The 27,011-nt window shown below is 42.7% G+C and overlaps 1 protein-coding gene and 1 non-coding gene across 6 annotated transcripts in view; both read right to left on the bottom strand.

Annotated features, from left to right (window-relative positions):
• The window catches only part of TTC7B (tetratricopeptide repeat domain 7B), a 249,804-nt gene that overhangs the window by 183,952 nt on the left and 38,841 nt on the right, over positions 1 to 27,011 (bottom strand). For all 5 annotated transcript variants that reach the window (XM_035727914.1, XM_035727915.1, XM_035727917.1 and 2 more), the window contains exon 4: positions 1,041 to 1,171. In XM_035727914.1, coding sequence (XP_035583807.1) covers positions 1,041 to 1,171 — 131 coding nt within the window. The remainder of the gene's footprint in view (positions 1 to 1,040; positions 1,172 to 27,011) is intronic.
• LOC113910804 lies at positions 4,512 to 4,641 on the bottom strand. Its single transcript, XR_003516289.1, has one exon. It is a non-coding gene; the product is annotated as a small nucleolar RNA SNORA11 (small nucleolar RNA).

The following is a 27,011-nucleotide window of genomic DNA, read 5'->3' as shown; positions in this document are numbered from 1 at the left end:
CACTATGAGAAGACTTGCGGAAAAAAATGACTTCAGTCTATACACTGACAACAGAACAAAGCTAACCATTCTGATCCTTAGGGAAACAGAGAACCCCCCAAACTGATGGGAAACAAGACTTGGGTCATTTTCAAAGTCTCACAGGATTTCTCATCATTTTAAATAATCTCACAGGACATGTGTCTGGGTGTAAAGGGGGGGAAATCTCAGTGTCGGGCCTTGGTGAGAATGCCAGGAAACTCTGCTAGGAGCAGAGATGGTCAGAACCCGTTGTTATTAGTAAAAAAATAAGTGACATTTACCAAGAATCCAATGTTTCTGCATCTGAGCTAAGTCCCTTTATTTACATGATCTTTTATAATCCCCACCAGAACTCCACGGAGTAGAAACTATTCTGCTCTTTTCACAGATGGTAAAATTGAGGCCGAGATGAAGGAACAGTAAAGAGCAGTGATCCTTCTGAAGAGACAAGTTCAGAACAGACGAGCCTCCAACCTCCTCTGCCTGAGGGTGTGAGTTCAGGGCCTCCTGCTCCCTCTGGCTCTGCTTGGGGCCCCCCCGCTTGTCAGCTGCTGGTTTCATTACCCACCACAGGCCACCACTGACTGCTGGGAGTAAGCCATCCCAGATGGTCTCAGGGGATGCACACCCGCTCCACAAAGGTCAGCTGGGAGTCCCCAGCAGACCTTCTGCATAATGACTGAGGTAAAGTCTCCCAAGCCCCAGATGTACATTCTGTTGGCATCTCATCCATGCAAGTACAAATGCAGCTCACCCCATTGTGCGTAGGAGAACATGAATGACTAACCAGCTTCGGGGCACACTGTCATTTCTGCTCTGAGGATGTGAAAATGCTTCCCAAACACTCTTCACAAGGTGCCGCAATCACCACCATCTCCTTTGCACTGAAGAATAGAAGTAAAGCTTTGCACCCAGAGGCAGATGTTGAAGGTTTTCCAGAGGCTGACCACAGTTCTCTACAGTCTGATTTGAAATTTTTAAAAATTATCAACTGGAAGAAACACATGGTACTCACTTACCCTTTCTATCTCTTGGAGGTACAGGAGCGCAATGTCCCCTGCTTTCTCGTAACAGGTGATAACATCCTGTTCCCGGTCCACGTGGAGGTTACTGGTAGAAGAGGAAACAGGCAGCTTCTCTAAACAAAGTCCTAAAAAAATCAAACATACAAAACCTGGCTGAGTTGTTTTTCATGGAGCTTAATTTTTCAATATTGAAGACGGTCCCAGGATATCACAAATTGTCAAAAGAAGCAGATTCTCTTGCCCTTTACCCTCCCCCATTAAGGACATTTGACCTTGATATCCAGGTTGAGAATCTGATCAGGTACTTCACCATGACCCCATTCAGACCTCACGGAGCTTCTTAGTCAACTATGTCCCAAGATCCTCAAAGTAAGCAAAGCTAGGCTCACCGGAATAATACTAGCTGAAGATATCTTCTATCCCAAAATGTCCACTTAACTAATTCAACATAAAAAAAAAAAAAAGTTAAATGCTTTTGGGGTCTCAGTTACTAGGAAAATCTTCTAACTTGGAGGCTTAGAGTTTTGGAATCACAATAGCACTACAGACCACGACTCAGTTGCGGGCTAAGAAAATACCAGAACTGCTTTGTGGGCATTTCTTTGGAGATGGAGGAGATCCTCTTTGCCAAGAGAGAATGCAGGGTTGGGATGTAGGAAAGCACAAAGAGCTGAAAGAACAACAGCGCTGGGAGGGGCGGCTGGTGCCTGGCTGCCACCAACCTCTGGGCCTGCCCTGGGCCACTAGCCCGGAGCAAGCCAGGCCCAGGCCCCAGGTCTCTACCCACAACCTGGGGCGGAGAGAGGGCACACTGCGGGGATGGCGTCTGGAGCCCCACACGAGAGGGCCTCTGCTGTGCCAAGTGCCCTGGGGCACATGTATACACACAAGACACACATTCCACTCCAGGCAAAAGTGTGGGAGAGGGTTTGATATTGACAGAAATGGGGTCTGGAACTGGAAGAAGCCAGAGAAATTCCCCCAGAAAACCCACTCATTGTACAAAGAAGCTGAGATGGGCCACGGTAAAGTAAGTGATTTGCCCCCAAACCTGGCAGCCAGTTAACGACACAACAGGACTCAGAACTCAGGTGTCCAGCCTGCCAAACACCCATCCACTTAGTTGCTGACTTTCAGAGCAAACGCCACTCGGGACAGGGCCCCAGACACACTAAGCATCAGCAAATGACCCAGAGTTTCATGCGTCATCATTTCCAGAATGGCTTCTTCCAAGCTGCTCTCATCAAACAGCGATTATCCCTCCAGGCTGTAAAAAGCCATGAGAAATGGTTCTACAGAACGGGAAGGAAGAGAAACCACTTCTATTCACAAGGAGCCAACAATTGCAGACCGTGTGCCTGGGAGCTCAGAGGTTACTGGTCTGTCACAGAAGGTATGGCTCAAAGATTTTATTATTTTTTTAACAAATTTACCTGTTATGGAGGTAAAATTGGCATATAACAAAGCAAAACATTTTTGCAGTGTTGCATCATGATGCTTTTTTTGTATTTATTTAATCTTATTTTTTATTAACTACAGTCCATAGTTAAACCACATTAGGGTTCATGGTGTTCTGTAGTTTTAACAAATCCATAATGTCATGCATCCACCATTACAGCACCAGACAGAGAAATTCACTGCCCTAAAAATGTCTCATGCCCCACCTATTCATCCCTACCCCGCTCCTCCTGCACCCCTGGCCACCACTCATCTCTTCACTGTCTTTATGGTCTTAACTTGTCCAGAATGCCACACAGTTGCAATCATGCAGTATGCAGCCTTTTTAGACTGGCTTCTTTCACTCCTTTCACTTAGCATTTAAGGTCCCTCCAGTCTTTTTGTGGCCTGATCACTTCTTTCCGTCCCTACATAATATTCCATTTATTCATTAATCCATTGAAAGGCAACTTGGTTGATTCCAAGTTGTGGCAATTATGAAGAAAGCGGCTATAAACATTCACCTGCAGGTTACTGTGTGAGCATAGTCTTCAATTCAAATGTGTAAATACCAGGAGTGAGACTCTGTAAGAAACAGCTAAATAAATATGCTTTGAAACAATATTCTATTTAGCTTTGTAAGAAACTGCCAAACTGTCTTCCAGAGTGGCTGCACCATTTTGCATTCTCACCAGCAATGAATGAGACTTACTGTTGCTCAGCATCCTTGTCAGCATTTGGTGTTATCAGTTTTTTGGATTTTAGTCATTCTTTTTTTTTTAAGATTTTATTTATTTATTTGAGGTACAGCATGAGTGAGAGATAGAGCACGAGGCGGGGAGGGGGAGAGGGGCAGAGGAAGAGGGAGAAGCAGACTCCCTGCGAAGCAGGAAGCCCGATGTGGGGCTTGATCCCAGGAGACCCCGAGATCATGACCTGAGCCAAAGGCAGACACTTAACCAGCTGAGCCACCCAGGCGCCCCAATTTTAGTCATTCTAATAGGTGTATAGTACTGTCTCCTTGTTGTTGTAATTTGTAGTTCTCTAAAGACATATGATGCTGAGCATCTTTTCTGGTGATTATTTTCCATTAGTATATTTTCTTTGGTGAAGCATCTGGTCAGATCTTTGGCCCTTTTTTTCAATTGGGTTGTTTGTTTTCTTACTGCTGATTAAGAGTTCTTTGTATATTTTGGATACAAGTCATTTATCAGATATTTGCAAATATTTCCTTCCAGCCTATGACTTGCCTTTTCATTCTCTGAACAGTGTCTTTCACAGAATGAGAGTTTTTGGTTTTAATACAGTCTACACTATCATTTTTTTCTTTCATGGACAATGATCTTGGTGTGGTATATAAAACCCCACTGCCAAACCCAAGGTCACCTAGATTTTCTTCTGTGTTATCTTCTAGAAGTTTTATAATTTTGCATTTTACACTTAGGGCTACAATCCATTCTGAGTTAACATTTGTGAAAGGTCTAAGGTTTGTGTCTAGATTTTTGTCTTTTGGATACGGATATCCAGTTGTGCCCAGCACCATTTGTTGGAGAAATTATCTTTTCCCCCACTGAATTGCCTTTGCACCTTTGTCAAAAATCAGTTGACTATAGTTGAATGGGTATATTCCTGGCCTCTCTGTTCTGTTCCATTCATTTCTTTGTCTATTCTTTCCCCAATATTATGCTGTCCTGATTACTATACGCCATTTTATTTTTATTTTTTATTTATTTTTAAAGATTTTATTTATTTATTTGACAGAGAGAGACACAGCGAGGGAGGGAACACAAGAGGGGGAGTGGGAGAGGGAGAAGCAGGCTTCCCACGGAGCAGGGAGCCCGATGCAGGGCTCAATCCTAGGACCCTGGGTTCATGACCTGAGCGGAAGGCAGACGCTTAATGACTGAGCCACCCAGGCGCCCCCACCATTTTATTTTAAATAGCTCTATTGAGGGATAATTTATATGCCACACAATTCACTAGTTTAAGTACAATTCAACAACCTCGATTTTATTTTTATTTTGTGACACATGTAGGGTATTTGTACATAGGAAGGCCACAAGTTTTGTGCCCCTTGTCACAATGAACCCAGATTCCTTTTGGGTGTGTTGTAAACAGAGGGGCCATTTCTTCAGGCCCCCTGCTCTGAGCACACCCCTCACAACTTTTAATAAACCCAGAGCTGTGTAACCATCAACACGGTGCAGTTGGAGAACATTTCCATCATTCCCAAATGATCCTTTCTGCCCCCAAAGAAGTCAATCCCTATTCCCACCCCCTGGTTCGCAACCACTAATTTGCTTTCTATTTCCATAGATTTACCTTCTCTGGACATTTCATAAACACAGAATCATAGAATATGTGGCCTTTTGTGTCTAGCTTCTTTCACTTAGCACAATGTTTTCAATGTGCATCCAAATTATAGCAATACTCCATTTCTTTGGATTCCTGTATGGATAGACTGCATTTTATCTCCCCATTTGCCACTAATGGACGTTTGGATTGTTGCCACTTTTTGGCCACTATTAATAATGCTGCCATGAACATGCGTGATTTTTTGTGTGGATATATGTTTTTAATTCTCTTTTAATCGGTATATACTTAGAAGTGGAATTATTGGGTCAGATAATACATTTATTTTTAACTATTTAAGAAATACCAAGCTGTTTTCCAACGTGGCAATACCATCTCACTATTCCCACCAGCAAATTACAGTGCAGGGGCGGGGGGGCGGGGGTTCCAGTTTCTCCACATGCTGCCCAACACTCATTGCTGTCTGTTTTATCATAGCCATCCTAATGGGTGTGAAGTGCTTATCTCATGGTTTTGATGGGCGTTTCCATAATGACTAATGATACTGACCATCCTTTCATGTGCTTATTTGTTATCCATGTATCTTTTTTGGTGAAATGTCTAGTAAAATCTTTTATCCATTTTTATTGGGTTGTTTGTTTTCTTATTACTGAGTTTTGAGAGTTCTTTATGTATTGTGAATACAAGTTTTCTATCAGATATGTGATTTGCTAATATTTTCTTTCAGCTATGAAGTTTTGTCATTCTCTTAACAGGTCTTTTGAAGATTAGAAATCTTGAATTTTGATGAAATCAAATTTATCAATATTTTCTCCTCTAAATTGTGCTTTGGGCTTCGTATCTAAGAAATCTTTGCCCAGCCTGAGGCTACAAAGGTTTTTTTTTTCCTTATATGTTCTTGTAAAACTTTTATAGGGTTAGGTTTTACATCTAGGTCTATGATCCACTTGAAGATAATCTTTGTACATGTTGCAAGGTAGAGACTGACGTTTACTTCTTTACAGATAAATAGCCAAGTATGCTGGTACCACTTATCAAAGATTTGCCTTTGCACTTTTGTGAAAAATCAGATGGGTACAATCTTTCCTGGACAGTCTGTGCTGTGCCAATGAGCCATTTGTCTATATTTATGCCGGTATCACCCTGTCTTGACTCCCATACCTTTATAAATCTTGAAAGTAGTGTTAGTGTTCCAATTGTGTTCTCTTTTATCAGTTTTCTTGGTTAATCTTAGTCTTTTACATTTCCATATAAAATCTGCCTGTCAATATATATATTTTTAAGTTGGCTGGGATTTTGATTGAAATTATGTTGAATTTATAGATCAATTTGGGGAGAACTGGCATCTTAATCATATGAGTTTTCTGACCCATGATCACAACGTGTTTCTTCATTTATGTAAGTCTTTAGCATCTCTTGACAATGATTTGTAGTTTTCACTGTACATGCCTTGCAAACCTTTTCTCAGATTTACCCTTAAGTATTTCATATTTACTGTGCTGTTGTAAATGGTATTGTTTTAATTTTAATTTCCTTTTGTTCATTGCTATAGATTTTGGGGGCACCTGGGTGGCTCAGTAGGTTGTGTCCAACGCTTGATTTCGGCTTAGCTCATGATTTTGGGGGCATGGGATCAAGCCCCATGCTGGGCTCCTCGCTCAGCGGGGAGTCTGCTGGAGATTCTCTTTCCCTCTCCTTCTGCCCCTCCCCCCCCAAAATAAATAAAAAAATCCTTAAAAAAATACAATAGATTACTGAATACTGATCTTGAATTCTGTAACCTTGCTAAATTTACCTATTAGTTCTACCACCGTTTTTGTGGATTCCCTCAGAATTTCTACACAGACAATCATACTGTTTGCAAATACAGGCAGGTTTGCTTCATCCTTTCTAATCCGGATGCCTTTTATTTCTATGTATCACCTTATGCCTTATTATACAAGAACCTCCAGCAGACTGTTGAATGTAGTGGTGAGGGCAGACATCCTTATCTCATTTCTGTTTAGGAAGAAAGCACTCAGTCTTTCACCATTAGGTTTGATGTTAACTCTAAGTGTTTCACAGATGCCCTTTATCAGGTCAAGGAAGAGGTCTTCTACACCCATTTGGCTATGAGTTTATATCAAGAACGCATGCTGGATTTTCTCAAATCCTTTTTCTTTGTCCACTGAGATAATTGTGCAGCTTTTTCTCTTTTAGTTTTTTAATCTGGTGAATTACATTGACTGATTTTCAAATAGTAAAACAAACTTTCTTTCCTGAGATAAACCCCACTGACCATGATGTGTTATTCTTTTTTATATTGTCAGATTTGATTTGTTAAATTTTTGCTTAAAATGTTTTTGATCTATGTGATGAACAAATAGTTCATCAACTATTTGTCTGTAGTTTTCCTGTAACGGTATTGGTATTTGTGTAAATGCTAACTTCATAAAATGACTTGAGAAATATTCCCTCCTCTTCAATTTTCAGGAGGAGTTGGTGGGGAATTGTTATTTTGTTCTTACGTTTTGGGTAGAATTTACCAGGAAAGCCATCTGGACCTAGAGTTTTCTTTGTGGGAAGCTCTTTAACTATAAATTCAATGTCTTTGATATACGGCTGTTCGGATTATCTCTTTCTTCTTAAGTGAGTTTTGATAGTTTATATCTTTCAAGTATTTTATCCATTTCTTCTGAGTTGTCAAGTTTATTGACACAGTGTTTTTTATAATATTCCCTGATCCCTTTAATATCTACAGAATTTCTAATGATGGCACCCGTCTCATCCTGATTTAGGCAACTTGTGTTCTTTTTATCCTGAACAGTCTGGTTAATGGTTTATCAGTTTTATTGAAACTCTCAATAAAGATTTTTTTTATTTCATTGATTTTGGTTTTACCAATTTTTCTCCATTGTTTTCCTGTTTTCTATTTCATTTATTTCTGCTCTAATTTGCATTATTTCCTTTCTTCTGCATACACTGGATTTGATTTACTCTTCCTTTTCTAATTTCTTAAGGTGGATGTTAAAGTATAAATCTAAGACCTTGTTTCTTTCCTAATATAGGCATTTAGTCATAAATTCCTCCCTAAGTACTGCTTTGGCAATATCCTACAAATATTGATATGTCATTTTTATTTTCATTCAGTTCACAATACTAATTTAACTTTTGATTTCTTCTCTAGAAATGTATTATTATTTATGATTTTTTTTCTCTTCTTTCATTCATGACCCCAAATAGCCAAAGGAATTTTGAAAAAGAAAACCAAAGCTGGAGGCATCACAATTCTGGACTTCAAGCTGTATTACAAAGCTGTAATCATCAAGACAGTATGGTACTGGCACAAAAACAGACACATAGATCAACGGAACAGAATATGGAACCCAGAAATGGACCCTCAACTCTATGGTCAACTAAGCTTCAACAAAGCAGGAAAAGAATATCCAATGGAAAAAAGACAGTCTCTTCAACAAATGGTGTTGGGAAAATTGGACAGCCACATGCAGAAGAATGAAACTGGACCACTTTCTTACACCACACACAAAAAAAAACTCAAAATGGATGAAAGACCTAAATGTAAATCCAGGATGAAAGACCTAAAACAGGAATCCATCAAAATCCTAGAGAGAACACAGACAACAATCTCTTTGACCTCAGCCACAGCAACTTCTTGCTAGACACGTCTCCAAAGGCAAAAGAAACAAAAGCAAAAATGAACTATTGGGACTTCATCAAGATAAAAAGCTTTTGCACAGCAAAGGAAACAGTCAATAAAACTAAAAGGCAACCTATGGAATGGGAGAAGATATTTGCAAATGTCTTATCAGATAAAGGGCTAGTACCCAAGATCTATAAAGAACTCATCAAACTCAACACCCAAAAAACAAAAAAATCAAGGGGCACCTGGTTGGCTCAGTCGGTTAAGTGACTGCCTTCAGCTCAGATCATGATCTCAGGGTCCTGGGATTGAGCCCCATGTCAGGCTCCCTGCTAAGTGGGGAGTCTGCTTCTCCTTCACCCACTTGTGCTCCCTCTCTCTCAAATAAATAAATAAAATCTTTTTTAAAAAATCCAGTCAAGAAATGGGCAGAAGACATGAACAGACATTTCTGCAAAGAAGACACAAATGCCCAACAGACACATAAAAAAATGTTCAACATCACTTGGCATCAGGGAAATCCAAATCAAAACCACAATGAGATACCACTTCACACTAGTCAGAATGGCTAAAATTAACAAGTCAGGAAACAAAAGATGTTGGTGAGGATGCGGAGAAAGGGGAACCCTCCTACATCATAGGTGGGAATGCAAACTGGTAAAGCCACTCTGGAAAACAGTATGGAGGTTCCTCAAAAAGTTAAACATAGAGCTACCCTACGACCCAGAAATTGGACTACTGGGTATTTACCCCAAAGATACAGATGTAGTGAAAAGAAGGGGCACATGGCAGCAATGTCCACAATAGCCAAAATACAGAAAGAGTGCAGATGTCCACCGACAGAGGTATGGATAAATATGTATGTATGCATACCACATCTTCTTTATCCACACACATACACACACACACACACACACACAGACACACACACAGGAATATTACTCAGCCATCAAAAAGAATGAAATTTTGGCATTTGCAATGATGTGGATGGAGCTAGACAGTATTATGCTAAGCAAAATAAGTCAGAGAAAGACAATTATCATATGACCTCACTCATGTGTGGAATTTAAGAAACAAAACAGATGAACATAAGGGAAAGGAAGGAGAAATAAAATAAGACCAAAAAAAAAGAGAGGGAGACAAACCGTAAGAGACTCTTAACTATAGGGAACAAACTGAGGGTTGCTGGATGGGGAGGTGGGTAGGGGGATGGGGTAATGGGTGATGAGCATTAAGGAGGGCACCTGATGTAAGGAGCACTGGGTATTGTAGGCAACTGATGAATCACTGAATTCTACCTCTGAAGCTCATAATACAATATATGTTAATTAAATTGAACTGAAATAAAAAAACTAAAAAAAATGTATTATTTAGTTGTCAAATGCTTGGGGATTTTCCCAAGATCTTTCTATCATTGATTCCTAAAATTCCATTATGGTCTGTGCAGATAAAGGCTAAGCAGGCTTGGGATGTTCAAACTCTGCACATTCCAAAGTAAGGACTGGCCCTTGTGCAGCTCTTGGGGAATACCCTCTAAGCCCCTGGAATATCACACCTCATAAAAGTGTCTTTGTATACCTGAGGCCTCAGGCCATACCAGATGGTTATACTTACAATGTGATTTATGGTGAAGGCTGTGGGCCACACTGTATCAGTCTGACCTCTGGAGGTACTAAACACTGAGTAATTAGGTTCCATGGGCGCTCCATTTCTACATGACAGAACTCCAATAAAAACCCAAAACACCAAGGTTGGAGTGGGCTTCCCTGACTGGCAATACTCTGTTAAGTGTTCCCACAACATTCAGGGGAGAATTAAGTGCTGTCCACGTGAATCCACTCAGGGAAGACCACTGATAGCTTGAGCCTGATCTCTCCGGGACTCCACCCTAAGCACCTTTTCCCTTTACACATTGTAATCTGTAGCCTTTTGTTGTAATCAACGGAAACTGAGTAGAACAGCTTTTCTGAATTCTGACCTTTCTAGTGAATCACTGACCTGAGGGCTGACACGGGCCAGAGAACATACTCGAACCCTTCCAATTTATAAAACTTGTTTCTGGCCCAGAATATGGTCAATCTTGGTAAATGTTCCATTACACTCGAAAAGAATGTGTATTCTGTTGTTGGGTGGAGTGTCATATAAATGTCAATTCGGTCAAACTGGTAGACTGTTTTGTTCCAGGATCTTGTACTTGCTCTATTACATATGGAAATGGGTATTGACGTCTCCGAGCAGAACTGTCAGTGGTTGCTTTAGGGCCTAACTCATCACGTTCTAGAAGTCACATCACATACATACAGTCCAACACCTTTACAACTGCATACTTCTGTTTCTCTCTTTCCAGTCTTTATCCTCTCATCATATACACTTGACTTTCACATAGGTTGTAAGTGCCACCCTACAGAGTTATCATCTTCATTGAAATGATCAATGATCTTTTAAAGACATCTTTAAGGAAGAACGCATACAGCCATCAACATAGCTGTGACTTCCAGCGCCCTTCCTTCGTGTGGGTACATATTTCCTTCCAGTATCATTTTCCTTCTACGTAAAGGGACTCCTCTAACATTTCTCATGGTTGCAATCCAGCTAATGATGGTTCCTTTCAGCTGCTGTATGTCTGAAAAAGGCTTTTCTTGGCCCTCATTTTCTAGAGATATTTTCACTAGGTATGGAATTCAAAGCTGACGGTTCACTCCCTGCCCACCCGGCATTCTAAAGGTGTTGCCCCCCTATATTCTCACTTGCATGGTTTCTTTTTTTTTTTTTTAATTTTTTTATTAACATATAATGTATTATTTGTTTCAGGGGTACAGGTCTGTAGATTCATCAGTCTTGCACAATTCACAGCACTCACCATAGCACATACCCTCCCCAATGCCCATCACCCAGCCACCCCATCCTTCCCACCCCCCTCCACTCCATCAACCCTCAGTTTGTTTCCTGAGATTAAGAGTCTCTTATGGTTTGTCTCTCTCTGGTTTCATCTTGTTTCATATTTCCCTCCCTTCCCCTATGATCCTCTGTCTTGTTTCTCAAATTCCTCATATCAGTGAGATCATATGATACTTGTCTTTCTCTGATTGACTTATTTAGCTCAGCATAATACCCTCTAGTTCCACCCACATCATTGCAAATGGCAAGATTTCTTTTTTGATGGCTGCATAATATTCCACTATATCACATCTTCTTTACCATTTATCTGTTGATGGACATCTAGGCTCTTTCCATAGTTTGGCTACTGTGGACACTGCTGCTATAAACATTGGGGTGCATGTGCCTCTTCGGATCACTACGTTTCTATCTTTGGGGTAAATACCCAGTAGTGCAATTGCTGAATCATATGGTAGCTCTATTTTCAACTTTTTGAGGAACCTCCATACTGCTTTCCAGAGTGGTTGCACCAGCTTGCATTCCCACCAACAGTGTAGGAGGGTTCCCCTTTCTCTCCTGACTTGTTAATTTTAGCCATTCTGACTGGTGTGAGGTGGTATCTCACTGAGGTTTTGATTTGGATTTCCCTGATGCCGAGTGATGTTGAGCACTTTCTCATGTGTCTGTTGGCCATTTGGATGTCTTCTCTGGAGAAATGTCTGTTCATGTCTTCTGCCCATTTCTTGATTGGATTAGTTGTTCTTTGGGTGTTGAGTTTGATAAGTTCTTTATAGATTTTGGACACTGGCCCTTTATCTGATATGTCATTACTTGCACGGTTTCTGACAATAAATCTACCACCATTATGTTTGTCCCTCGGCATGTAATGTGTCTTTCTTTCTGGCTGCTGTTTAGATTTTCTCTTTATCACTGGTTGTGAGCAGTTTGGCTTATGAAGTGTTTTGGTTCAGTTTTCTTCATGTTTCTTGTGCTTGGGCTTCATTGAGCTTTCTGGATCTGAGGATTTATAGTTTTCATAAAATTTGAAAAATGTTCAGCCATTATTTCTTCAAAAACTTTGTATCTTCCCCCCTAATGAGATACCCCAATTACATGCATATTAGGCCATTTAAAGTTACCCCACAGCTCACTTATGCTCTCTCCACTTTTTTTTTAAGATTTTCTAAAAAATTTATTTACTTGACAGAGAGAGACACAGCGAGAGAGGGAACACAAGTGGGGGAGTGGGAGAGGGAGAAGCAGGCTTCCCGCAGAGCAGGGAGTCCGATGCGGGGCTCGATCCCAGGACCCTGGGACCATGACCTGAGCCGAAGGCAGACGCTTAACAACTGAGCCAGCCAGGTGCCTTGCTCTCTCCACTTTTTTTAAAAAGAATATTTTTCTCTCTGTTTCATTATGGATGGTTTCTATTACTATGCCTTCAAGTTCACCAATTTCTTCAATGTCTAATCTGTCATTAACTACAGCCAGTGTATTCTGCATCTCAGACATTGAAGTTTTCAATTCTAGAAACTTGACTTATGTCTATTTTTATCTTGCAAGTCTCTACTCAATTTTTAAATGGAAGGAATATGCAGTTCTAATACCTATTTTAATGCCCCTCCAGTCCTAGATGCTCAATATTCAATCCCTTCCCATTTACAGCCAAGTTTGTTTATGCAGTTGCAAAAAAATCACTAAGCAGCCTCTCTCCAGTGTGAACTCTGTTACAAGCTCTTGAAATTTTCTTTGGAGGCGAATACAAGATAAACTGAACGAGTTCAATGGGAGTATTAGTTGAGTTTATTTATATAAAGCACTCAATAAGAGTTTGCTGGTATTATTGTTAAGATATTATTACTATCACAACAAATTGTCTGATACTCAAAAACAAAACAAAACCAAACAAATTCACCATTTGGCAGACCAGCTCTAAGACTACTCAGAAGCATGCACTTGATTGGAGCTTCCTAAATGTGCTTTAAGTGTTCACTTGTGCAAAATTTAAACCACGAGAAAACAACAAAAAGAGATAAATTGTTTCATAATCTGCCCTCTGCTTGTATGAGAAATAACCAAATAATGTGCAGGTTTATCAGGAATTTAATATAGAGAAAAAAGAATTCTCCAGAGTGTGTCAAAGGGCCAGGAAAATAAAATGGGTCTATTCTTTGGCACTGGGTAACACTGCAGTCTGGCCCCTGACTGCTAACGCTCCTGAAGATGACCAAGGCCCACAGGGACCCGCCAAGCTCATTAAATCAAAGAAAAGCCAAATCTAGTTCAACACAGTTTGTCTACCATCTGTATTTGGAGGTCTGAAATATTTGAAATCCAGTCATCCAGGGCTGCAATCCATCACATGAATAGTTGGTAAGAACCCTCAAACTAGTTACACAACTTAATCCTCTGCTATGAGGAGAGACTGGTGTTCTCTCTGGGCCTGTGTTCTAATTAAGGGAGATATGTGGACACCAAGAACAAATGGGTCCCCGGCAAGGAGTCCATTCTTAGGTAGGGGGCCCTTTATGGTGAACATTATTCCTTTCCTTCTCCCAAATGCTATGACATTCTTTCCATCTGTCACCGGGGACATCCCAGAGCAGTAGCAGAGTCTTGATTCACCACAGTGAATTCGTGGCTAAGCAGCTCAGTTCCAGAATATTCAGTTCTCCGTCAGAAGCTACTTACAGGACCTCCTGACTAGACTATAAATTTTCAAGCGTCTGGGATCAGATCAACACTGTCTGAGAAGCGAGGCCCAAGTTCATGGCCCAAACTGGCCCCCCTTAAAATGTCAGATGACACCTTGTCAGTTTGGAAAGCGCTCATCAATAATGTTTTGAGTTACTTTCTTTTTTCCAGAGAAATGCATGACCAAAAAAGTGAAAAACAGACTTGACAAATAGCTGGTCTGACAGCGAAGCCTAATGCACATCTTGATAAGCTCGGAACCTCCAAAATCAAAGCTGCCTGCAAAGAGTGTAAATCAAGCGCTCGTTGCCCAATCATCGCGGCCAACTTCAAAGCATGGATGCAAACCGTGGCGGACCGTGTGCTCCGACTGACAGAATGCTGAGTAGCCACTGGACACAAACCCTACCTCCCTGCCCCAGGAGGGAATTCCCACAGGTAGACTCACTTCTGAAAGGTCCTGCCTAGGAAGGGTTTAACACATTTAAATAAATTCAGGATAAGAAAAGCATGTAGATCGCACTTGACTGCTTTTGAAGCTCTTCCGTGGACATTGGCCTATTTGGTCCTGTTTAAAAGGCACCATCCTCCTTCCAATCTTGTGGAAAAAGAACGTCTCAGAAAAGTGAAGTGACAGGCCGAAGGTCTGTGCAGGGGCCAGAAGGATGTGTTAAGAGGGCCCAGGAGTGGGGGCACACACATCCTGCCCCAGGCAGTATTCTAAGGGAAGAAACAAACACCAAGGGCTCGACATGGCTGGAGGTCTGGCTGAGGAACTGGAAAACTGTCCATCTCACCGCCAAAAACTCCGAAAGGGTAATCACCCCCCAATTCTTTCAGGACTGTTCAAATTTGAGAAGCCTCGGCGAGGAGCCTGATCTGGGTACGTTAAGACTGAAGAGTTTTGGCAATGATAAGGGTTCATGAATCAAGGCCTCCTCTGCACCCAGTGCTCTGCCTGCGGTTTGACAAGCCCCATTTATAATCCCCACCGCCACCCCGCCAGGAAGGTGTTAACAGCACCTTACAGATAAGACTGAACTTTGGGCTCCACAGCTAGTAAATGATAGAGCCATGTTTTGACCCCTGGGCTATCTGACCACAGAACCCTACTCACAATATCCAGTCTCACTGAGCTGCTGACAGCATATTCAGTGTCTGATAAGAGCAAGGACAATAAAAATGAGTTTCAAATTGTAAAGGCACAGAAGTCAAGGTCCGGGGCCCAGAGACAGGGATCTCTCCCACCCAGCACTGCACCACCCTTGCAGGTTTGAGGGTCACTGGCCCTCCTGCTCCTTGTCTGCATCAGGAAGGGCTCAACTACTGGGAGACCAGCTTGAGCTGTAGAACTTTGGGGCACTAAGAGCCAAAACAAATATTTTGACTTTTTTAATCTCATTAAAATGAACAAGGAATTAATTTCTTATAAAGTTAGGCAATGTGATAAAAGTCTATAAAATATAATTACATGAACAACGTACTACAACATTAGGCATTGTTTCCTCATTTATCTTAACCGCATCTCTGGAAGCCAGACCCAGGACAGGTACACTCTACTCTGATGCTTTGCTGTAACATGACCCATAAGGGAGTTTGTAACTGGAAGTACCAGAAAAACTTTATTCATAGTACCCTGTCTCTGATCACCCAGCCTTGTGGTATGGACTTCAAAGACAGTAAGACAATTTCCAGGGATCTCAATTTCCAAGGCTGAAAAGAAACTCAGGAAAAGAGAGTCGAGATCTTTCAAAGCAAAATCCTGGCAAAGGCAGCCCCAGATTGCTGGTCCTGTGCTCTCACCTCTAGAATAGCCAGGTTCCCACAGGTGTCACATGCACTCAACTCAGAGGAAGGACAAGCCACGGTACAGGGTATAGAGAGGAGAAACCAATGGAAACGACCAAATGCTGGTGGGGGGTGGGCATGGGCGTGGGGGTGGCTGGCCCAGACTTCCTATGGAGTCCCTGTCAATCCAGTGCCTCTCTGATTTTTAGTGGTCTCTGGCCTGGGAGACTCGGTTGGCCCCTTCTAGGTGCTTTTGGAAATGGCCGTCTTCTTTTCCAGAGTCAGCATCTTCTTCTTAGAAGATGTGCATGTACACACACACACGCGCGCACACACACACGCGCACGCACATGCCACTCATAAAAGAAGATGCCAGACCCTGAAATCAGACATTCACCTGCTAGAGCAGACATTTCAATGCCCCTTCCATAATTCTGTGAGCAAATGAGATGTTAATTCAACCTAAAATGTTCACTGAGTTTGCAATTTGAACTTATGCTCACTAAGTCACTACTTAGTAACAACATAATAGTAGTAACAACACATAGTGAATACTAGCTACACACCAGACACTTCTGAGAGAGTTTGGCATAACTGACCTGACCTTCACAAGAATGCTCTGAGAGAGGATTCACCATCATCCCATTTTAGAGATGAGGAAACTGGTCTCAGCACCATTAAGTAACGCAGCCAAGATTATGCAACTGGTAAGTGGCAGGGCTATGATTCCAACCAGATACTCTTACTTGAGTTTTTGCTCTTAGCTTTTTCATTACGTTCTCTCATGTCTCTGATTTACCTGTCTCTATAGGTAAAGCAATACTATGTAGAGGCTAAGAACATGGGCTCTGGAGCCAGACTCCCTGGTTTCCAATCCACAGCTGACTTTGTACGTAAAATGTTATGTGCCTGGAACAGTACCCAACATATAGTAAGCCCCTGAAAAATTAAATTCAGAATTAAACGCAGTTAACATTTTAGGACACACCCTCAAGACCACTATTATCTTTAGGTAACAGCAGGCTGGAAGGTCTCCAAGTGGGAGCATGTTATTAATTTGCTGTATTTTTATACATATTTTAATAACAGCTTTATTGAGATATTACCTAAATACCACAAAATTCACCTGTTTAAAAAATCACAAGTCAGTGGTATTAGTATATTCGCATAGCTGTGGAACTAGCCCCATTAGCTAATTCAAGAACATTCTCATCACCCCAAAGAGAAATCCCATACCCATGAGCAGTTACTCCCCATTCCACCCTCCTCCCAGACCCTGGCAGCCACTAATCCACTTTCTGTCTCTATGGACTGGCCTGTTCTGAATATTTCATGTCAATGGAATCCTACCATATGAGACCTTTTGTCTCTGCTTCTTTCACTCAGCGTGTTTTCAAGGTTCATACCTCTTATACCAAGTAAAGAACTTCATTCCTTTTTTTAATTGAGGGGAAATTCACACAACATAAAATTAGCCATTTTTAAATATTTAATGGCATTTATTACAGTCACAATATTGTGTAATCTCTATAGTTCCAAAAACTCTATTCTTTTTATTGCTGAATAATATTCCACGGTATGGGTATAACACATTTATTCATCCATTCATCAACTGATGGCCATTTGGGTTGTTCGCACTTTCCAGAAATTATGAAAAACAGTGCTATTAATATTCATGTACTGGTTTTTGTGTAGACATACGTGTTCTTGTTGTTCTTTTGTTTTGTTTTCTTTTTGCTTTTTTTAATTAAGTTTTTAATTTTAATTCCAGTGTAATTAACAGTGTAATATTAGTTTCAGGTGTACAACACAGTGATTCAACAATTCCATACATTACTCAATGCTCATCTTAAGTGTGGACATATGTTTTTAATTCTCTTGAATATATACCTAGAACAAAACTGATATAGAACATAGGGTATTATTATAATTACATAATTATTATAATTATATAATATTAAAGTATTATATTACTTTCAATCTTTGTTCTAAAAAAATCACATTATTATCTAACTGCCACACTGCTGGGTAAAATATTAAGAAATGAAAATACAAGGGCTTCTGAGTAGACAGACCTGGACTCAAAAATCCTTCCTTTTCCATTTATTAGCTTGGTGGCTTTGAGAAAGCTGTTCAGTGTTTTGGAGCCTCTCTGTTTCCTCATCAAATAAATGAGAATAATAGCACTTGCTCCAATTACTGTGAGGCTTAGCCCAGTGCCTGGCACACAGTGAAGTAAGTACTTGATAAATGGTAACTACTATTACCAACAAGCACCTTTCCCGGGGGCAATGACAAACCTCATTTTTTTGAGAGGTGTCTGAAAAAGAAAAGTACTGAGAAGAAAATAACAATCATCCATATTCCCACCATTCGGAATTAAACGCAGTTAACATTTTAGCACACACCCTCAACCTTAATCATTCATGATACCATGTAAACTCTGGTCTCAGCTCTAGTTTCTTTCCTAAGAAAAGCAGACTGACTCATACTCCTAGCAGATCCCTATAGTGCAAAGTGTAGGCCCTGGGTGCCCCAAATACAGCAAGGAATGATGGCTGCCAGTGAACAGATGTGCCTGTCCTTTCTTCATTTCCAAAATTCTCACAGAGCACCCCCTGTGTGCTGTGCTCTGGTGAGGGCTGGCCTTCACAGAACAGACCCCGGTCTTCTCCCTGGAGAAGCTCACCTCTAGCGCAGTGGAGGAGAAAGACATTTTCAAAACAATGTAAGAAGTGCAGAGACTCAGACAGATCAGGTATCACAGAAAAACTAAGAACAAGCACCTCAGTGGACCTTGGCCTAGGACTCCAGCCCCCAGACTTTCTTTGGTCTCTCTGAGTCTCTGCTTGCTTCCAAAAGGAGAACCAATGAGGAGCCTATTAACACAACCAACATTAAATATGAATATGGGCCAGTGGCAATAAAAGGGCTCTTACTCTTCTTACACCATCTAAATATAAACAGGAAGCTTTGACTAGCAACCTGAGATGAGTGGCTGCACAGCATGTGGCCTCCCACCCGTGGCAGCCTGGTTCCATCTAGCTGGGAGGAGGCCTGACATCACCAGTGGGAAGGCTTATGCTGCACAACCCCCCCCCCCCCCCCCCCCCCCGCCAACCACTATGCCCTGGCCTCAAAGGTCCTCCCACTCTTGCACCCCTGCAGCCACTTTTTCTGTGTTTGGCACACTGGCAAAAGCAGGCACTCAGCAAGGACTCCCCCGGCCCCCCCTCTATCACCTTATTCCCTCCACCCTTCGACTTTCTATGCAACTGCTTTTTTCAAGGTACCCAAAGGGATCTAAAGACTTCAAAAAAAAAAAAAAGAAAGAAAGAAAGAAAGAACAGAAAAGAAAAGGAAAGGAAAGGAAAGGAAAGGAAAGCAGCTTCTCCAGGAAAAAAAACTGGATCCCCTATCTTCTCTGCTAACTCTGATGAAGAAATTCAAGCTCAGAGAGGGTTTCTGATCTGCCCAAGGTCACACAAGGGGTACTGGTACTGGCAGAGTCAGCCCTGAGCCCTGATCCCACGAGCTAACTGCCAGAGCAGGTGAACAGTTGGACCCCGGCCCCCAACGGACGGGAGAATTCTTCCGCCAGGGAAAAGGCACTGTTGGTGGGTACTCGTCCGTGCTGTGCCTCCGGGATACCGACAGGGTCATTAGCAAATATCCAGTTCGTAAAGGTCAGGCCTAGACACTGTCACTTCAAGCTTGGTACATTAATCTACCAAGTAATACTCCAGGAAAATCTTCCTTGGGCTTCTACAGTCCTTACTACCAGGGGTTTTTCGGTGCGTGATCAAAGGGAGCCGTGTTAACTCCGGCGAAACCTCAGCTAGCAGCCCACAGACTGGCACTGCTTTCCCTTGCCGGGTGATGCCTGCACCGCATGTTTCAGGTAGTGAGCGCCGCGGACGCCTGCGGGAGAGCAGTAGAGGCTCCGCGGCGTCTGCACCGGCCGACGAGGGGAGGGGAGGAGGCTGCCCGAGGCGGGCGGCGGCGGGCGGCGGCGGGCGGCGGCCGGGACCCGCGGGGAGCTGGGGAGCTGGGGCTCCGGAGTGGGCTCGGCGCATGCGCGGCCCCGGGCGCCCGGTGAGGACGCGACTCCCGCGCCCCCTGGCGGCGGCGACCTGCTCGGCCTGGACGCCCTGGAACGGCTGCTGGCCCCGGTCCACGTTGGTGTGGCCCGCGACGGAGCCTTGAGCAGGTGGCCTCGCTCGAGGCCTTCTGTGGAATTCCGGTTCTGGAACGTGCCCACAGTGCCAAAGAACTCTACTGCTTAAATAGGAACCCCAAGTGCTGTCTGTGCTGCTCAGGGAGATGGAAGTTCTCCAAGCGCTCCTGGGAGCCGCTCGGGGCAACCCAAGGCACCCCCGGAACCCTAGGGACGACACGGCCTCTGAGTCCGGCTCGGGCGGTCTCTGGAGGTCACCTGGGGGTTCCTACCCACACGATACGCCAGCCCCAGTCTAGGAAGCAAGCCCTTGACAGCAAAGGAGGAAAAAGGGCCGGGGCTGGCACAGGGAACCCAGCCCTCACGCCTCTTAAATGGGGGCCCTACCCGCTTCTAACAGGGTTGTTGTGAGGATTAAGGGTGCTAGGCCCACAGTTGGAGCTCACCAAAGCCGAGGCCCCCTCCCTGTCTTGTGAGGCTGCAGTGTACCCTGTGGGGAGCTGCAGGCCTCTGCCTGGTTGCTGCATCAAGGCGCTGCGGGAGGAGGCCCAGCCCGGGGAGGCCCAGCCCGGGCCCCCCACAGCTTCCCGCTCTTCTGCACCAGTCCCAGCGTGAGGGGAGAGCAAGAGCCAGCTCTGACACCCTCCTTCTCCACTGAACAGTCTGTGCTCTGCTCCCGCCCCCAGAGAGCTCTGAGCTTTCCAAATATGGATGCTTTTTTTCTTTCCCCAAGCATCAGGAACATTTGGGGGAAGAAAATGAACACCAGACATGGTTTGGAAATGATGGAAGCCAAGTGATGGGTGGTGGTGGAGGGAGCACTGTCTGAGGAGTCAGGAGTTTTTAAAATATTAAACAGGAGTATGAATTAAATGGTCTTTTAAAAACCTGGCCAGCTTTGTATGAGTCTAGGCCCCAAGGAGATCCTAGTAGTAAGGACCCAGATCCTAAGAGTGAAAAATACAGCAGCTAGCCCACAATGCAGGGGAGAAAAACGGCATCAGGGATACCCAAAGAGTCACTGGCTTTCAAAGAAAAGGTGCCACGGGAGACAGGCTCTCTAGAGTCCCACAATCTGAAAGATAGTCCACAGATTGGGATGATCTAACCTGAAGTTGAAGGTGGTAGGAGTGAGAGACAAGATTATTTTGTTTCATATCAGGCCCAAACCAAAATCTATTTTTATCTAAAATGGAAAGGATTTCAGAATACACTGGAAACACTGCACTTTTGCTTAAGCAAGTAGTGTGTTACTTGGGTAGAATTTATCTTCCACAACGTACCCCGGAGGTTGCCAGGGAAAAATGTTTAAAGACCCATGCCATCACAAGTAGCCCTGTGTGGCAAGCATTGTCCCTGGTGCAAATGTGGAACCACAAAACAGAAAATTTAGACATGAACAGCCTCAGAGTCCAACCCGGAGTATCTGCCACATATCTGCCAGTTTAATGAATTAATTAAACATACAATCTAGTTTGAGACAGGCAAGTGACAGATATGAAATAATCAAACAAAAACCGAATGCCAAATTGCATGGTACTAACTATAAATAGAGCGGAAGAGGAAGGAGAGACTGAAGTGGACAGGAGAGCTGGAGAGGTTGTCACTGACACGTCACTGAGGGTGGACTCCTCACAGGGAGAAGGAGGAGATCCTGGTTGGAGGGAGAAGACAAGCAGAGGTGGGGAGGGGGCCTGGGAGAGGTGAGGGCAGGTAAGTGGGCACCAGCAGGCAACCTGGAGCAGAGCACGGGTGGGACAGAGCAGGCTATGGGGTCACCCAGGCAAGACCACAGCATAGCCTCCACAGAGTCTGAAAAAACGCTCAGCCGTGCCTAGACCTGCTTGGATTAGCAGGAGCACTCATCAAGAACCTGAGCTTCAGTGATAAGGGAAAGATGACTTTGGGGGGAGGCAGAGGGCTGCACTCTTGGTTACCTGAGCGTGGAATTTTCCATGGAACATTAAACCTTGTCCTGATACTCAGGCCACTGTCTACTTACTGCTTTCACCACATTTTCACTCAACCTACTTAAGAATATAAATCTGCCACAAGGGTACAAATGCTCCTGTGTTTTAGGCCCTGTAAAGCCCAGGGAAAAGCTCTGTGTCATCTGCGTCTGTCCCCCCCCCCCCCCCCCCCCAGTATCCCCGAGCCTTGCTGGGTGCTCTGCCTATAGGAGAGCCCCCCTGGTACATCCTGGGGCTCAGGGTTCACTTCTTGCCTTCCTCAGTCTCTGTGTTCCTCTGAGTGAGCTTCAGCCACTGCTGGGTTGTGACCAAATCTATACACAATCAATTCCTAAATCCTGACCAACAAACCCATTGCCTGGCAACCGGTGTGCTGAGCAAAGGCCCTAGAATTAGACTGATTCCCTGCACAGCACCCCCTTGCGGTCACAACCCGGTATCTTCCCCCACCCTCCAAGGGAAGCTGGCTCCTCCTCCTATAATCCTTAACCTGGTTTAACGTCCTTCCGCGCCCAGGGAGTAAAGCTAAAAATCTCAGTCATCTTGATTCCTCCCTCAACCACCTTCCCACTGCAACTCCCCCAGCACACACACCGTTTCCTTGGCCTGCTGGAAACCGGGCTTTTGCAATATCAGTCAGGATCCAGCTAGAACAAAAGTATCGCTCTAGTTCTTTCAAATAAAGGAGATTTAAGGGGATGAAACCGATGAGACGCCAAACAGGATGGTATGGCATCCCAGAATTCTGAGGCAGCAGGAGGCCACTAACTTTCCTAGGGCTAGAAAGAGCAGAGGGAGGAGATGGGGCTCCAAGAGCCCCGAAGCTGCGGCCAGCGCGTGGGAGACAGAACCCAGCAGAAGCTCCCTCCTGGGAAAAACCTCGGCGGGGGCAGGGCGGGGGGGGGAGAACGGGGTGAGTCTGTCAGACCACCAACAGCTGGGGCAACGAAGAGATGCAAGTGTTGTCAGAGGTGCTGCTGGAGGCATAGAGAAAGAGAGAGAAATACCCTGGCTGCTCTCTCCTCTTGCTCCCCAATTTCCTGCTGGTGCTTCCTGTTGGCCAAACCCAGGCAGAAACCAACTGACTAGGGCATCTTGGAGCCAGCCTGCAGAAGTCAGGCCCCCTGGCACGCAGAACAGGAGGGGAAGGGCCCAAAGCCAGTTCACCTCTCCGACGCCTGTCTCCTTCCCTATAATCTCTCATTCCTTCTAATCGAGTCTCCATTCTGTGCCAGAAAGATCATTCTGATTTAGAAGCTTAAGTCATTCCTTCTGCTTAAAAGCTGGCCGGGGCTGGCAGTTTCCTGGCGGGGAAACCCAGGACTCCTCCACGGGGCTGACTTTGTCAATCAGTTGCAAATATATAGGAAGTGCCGCTTCCCTTGAGGGCAACATGTACTGAGTTTACTGTAGGACATGGGATGAGCTGCTGCTCAAAGTATGACTGTGCAAGAAAACAGAGACCAGTCCTCAAAGTCATCCTCTCTGAAACCAGTAACTAAGTAGATAAGCATCATTCCTTTCCCACCAGGGCTGTTTGCCAGGGCTCCAATGAAAAGATGCCACGTCGAAAAAAGTGGAGAACAAGTAAAGGCTACCAAAATCTATTAAAACAATAGAGTAACAAGAGATTGAATTGAGTAATGAAAAAAAACATCCTAGAAAGAAAAGCCCAGGCTCAGATGGCTTACTGGTGAATTCTACCAAATGTTTAAAGAATTAACACGATGCTTCACAAACTCTCCCGAAGAGTAAAAGAGGAGAAACACCTCAAAACTTACTCTATAACCGCCCCCCCCCCCGGCAGTCTTACCTTGATACTAAAACCAGACAAAGACATCACCAAAAAAGTATACCAATATCCATTCTGGATAGGGAAGTAAAAATCCTCAACAAAATATTAGTGCACCAAACCCAGCAACATATTAAAAAAAGAGTGTATACCATAACCATGTGGGATTTATCCCAGGAATGCAAGGCTGATTTAACATATGAAAATCAATCAATGTAATACACCATATTAGAAGGATAAGGCACAAAAATTATACGATTATCTCATTAGAAAAAAGCATTTCACAAAATCTAACATTCTTTCACGATAAAAACACTCAACAAACTAGACATAAAGGGAAACTTCTTCAATCTGATAAAGGGCATCTACGAAAAACCCACAGCTAACATCATACTCAATGATGAAAGACTGAAAGCTTTCCCCCTATCTTAGAAGATCTCTGCTCTGGTCATTTCTATTAAACACTGTAATGGAGCCTGTAGCCAATGCAACTAGGCAACAGCAACAACAAAAAGGCATCAGATTGGAAAGGAAGAAGTAAAACTATCCTATTTACAGGTGACATGATCTTGTATAGAGAAAGCCCTAAGGAATCCACACACACAAAAATTATCAGAGCTAATAGTGAGTTCAGCAAGGTTATAGGATAAGAGATCAATATACAAAAATCACTTGTATTTTCTATACACCAGCAATGAACAATCTGAAAATGAAATTAAGAAAACTATTCCATTTATGATAGCACCAAAAGAATACAATACTTAGGAATAAATTTAACAAAAGGAATGCAAGACTTGCACACTGAAAATTACAAAACATTTTTGAAAGAAAGAAGACATTCTATGTTCATGGATTGGAAGACTTAACATTGACTAAATGGCAATACTCCCCCAAAATGATCTATAGATTCAACAGAATCCTTATCGAATTCCCAGTAAGTTTTTTTTCCAGTAATTGACCACTTGATCCTAAAATTTACATGGAAATGTAAGGGACCCAGAAGAGCCAAAATAATCTTGAAACAGAACAATGTTGGAAGACTCACACTCCCCCATCTCAAAATTTAATACAAAGCTATAGTAATAAAGACAGGTGTGATTACTGGCATAAGGATAGACGTATAGACAAACAGGTTAGAATTAAGAATCCAGAAACAAACCCTTACATTCATGTTCAATTGATTTCCACAAAGACATCAAGATAATTCAGTGAGGGGGGAAAACAGTCTTTTCAACAAAAGCTGCTGTGATCACTGGATATTCACATACAAAAGAATGAAGTTGGAACCTTACCTCATACCATATAGAAAAATTAATTCAAAGTAGATTATAGATCTAAATGTAAGGGTTAAAACTATAAAACTCTTAGAAGAAAACATAGGAGTAAATCTTTGTGAACTCAATTAGGCAGTGGTTTCTTAGCTACAACACCAAAAGCACAAAAGCAACCAGAAGAAGAAGAAGAAGAACAAGAACAAGAGGAAAAACTGAACTTAATCAAAATTTAAAACATTTTTGTTTCCAAGGCTACCACTGAGTAAATGAAAATACAACCCACAGAATGGCAGCAAATATTTTAAAACTAGATATTCATAAACAACATACCTATAAACCATGTCTCCTATATCCATATCTAACATATATAAAGAACAATTACAACTCAATAATAAAAAAACAACTAACCCAAGTTAAAACTGGGCACAAGATCTGACTCCCCATTTCTCCAAAGAAGATACACAAATGGCCCATAAGCACATGAAATACTGCTCGACATCATTAGTCATTCGGGAGACACAAATCAAACCCACAATGAGATACCACTTCACGCCCACTGAGATGGCTAGCATCAAGGGGACGGATAGTAAAGTGCTGACAAGCCGGGAAGCAACTGGAAGCTTTAGAGCAGGGCAGCCGCTTTGGAAAACAGTTGTGGTTCCTTAAGACGTTAAACACAGAGTAGTCACATGACCCAGCCATTGCACTCCCAAGTGTATGTCCAAGAGAAATGAAAACATACATGCACCCCAAATGTTATACACAGATGTTCACAGCAGCATTACTGATGACAGCCCAGATGTGGAAACAACCCCACGTCCATCAACTGATGCATATGGATTAATAAAATGTGCAAAATGTGAGATATCCATACAAGGGAATATTATCTGGTCAAAAAAAGGAATGAACCATGCATTCGTGCTACAACATGGACAAACCTTGAAAACATATGAAGTGAGAGATGTCAGACACAAGACATCACATATTATGTGATCCTGTTTATATAAAATGCCTAGAAGAGGCAAATCTACAGAGACACAAAGTAGACCAGTGGTTGACTAGGGCTGGGGTGATGTGAATTAGATATTGGGAAGTGACCACTGATGAGTACAGGTTTCTTCTGGGGGTGATGAAAACATTCTAAAATTGATTGTGGTGATCACTGCACAACTCTTAATATACTGAAAACCACTGAACCATATACTTTAAAAGGTTGTATTTTATGGTATCTGAATTATATCTCAATAAATCTGTTTTTTTATAGAGCTATAGACCATATTTGTAATATGAAGAACTAAATTCAGACATTCCATAGGCAACTGTTCAAAAATATCCATAAGGCACACCACAGTGCAGTCATTAAAAACTTTTTTCAAAAATATTTAATGAGGGGCACCTGGGTGGCTCAGTCGTTAGGCATCTGCCTTCAGCTCAGGTCATGATCCCAGGGTCCTGGGATTGAGCCCCGTGTGGGGCTCCCTGCTCGGCGGGAGGCCTGCTTCTCCCTCTCCCACTCACCCTGCTTGTGTTCCCTCTCTCGCTGTCTCTCTGTCAAATAAATAAATAAAATCTTTAAAAAATATATATATTTAATGACATGGAAAAATAATTGTACACACACATACATATAGTGAAAAATAGACTATAAAATAATATATATAGCATAATCCTAATTGTGTACAAAATATTGTATATATATCTTTTTATCTTTAAATATTTTATATCTTATACAAATATCTATCTTTCTATGTTTTATATATTTACATATAACCCCAACAGTGGTTCACTAGCTCAAGTGGTCGTATGGTGACTGATTTTATTTTCTGCTTTATATTTTTCTTTATTTTCCAAATAGTCTATACTCAACACACAACCAAAGACTCAAAGTTCACTTTCAGATCAAAGGGATTCTACTCAGTTTCAGCCAGAAGGAGAGGCAACTGGTCCCACACCCTGTGGGCAGGAAAGCACAAAGGTACAGACGTTCTGCAGAGCAGTCTGGA

Source organism: Zalophus californianus, chromosome 6 (assembly GCF_009762305.2).
Source record: "Zalophus californianus isolate mZalCal1 chromosome 6, mZalCal1.pri.v2, whole genome shotgun sequence".
NCBI classification, from domain to species: domain Eukaryota; kingdom Metazoa; phylum Chordata; class Mammalia; order Carnivora; family Otariidae; genus Zalophus; species Zalophus californianus.
This window is presented reverse-complemented; position numbering and strand designations above follow the sequence as displayed.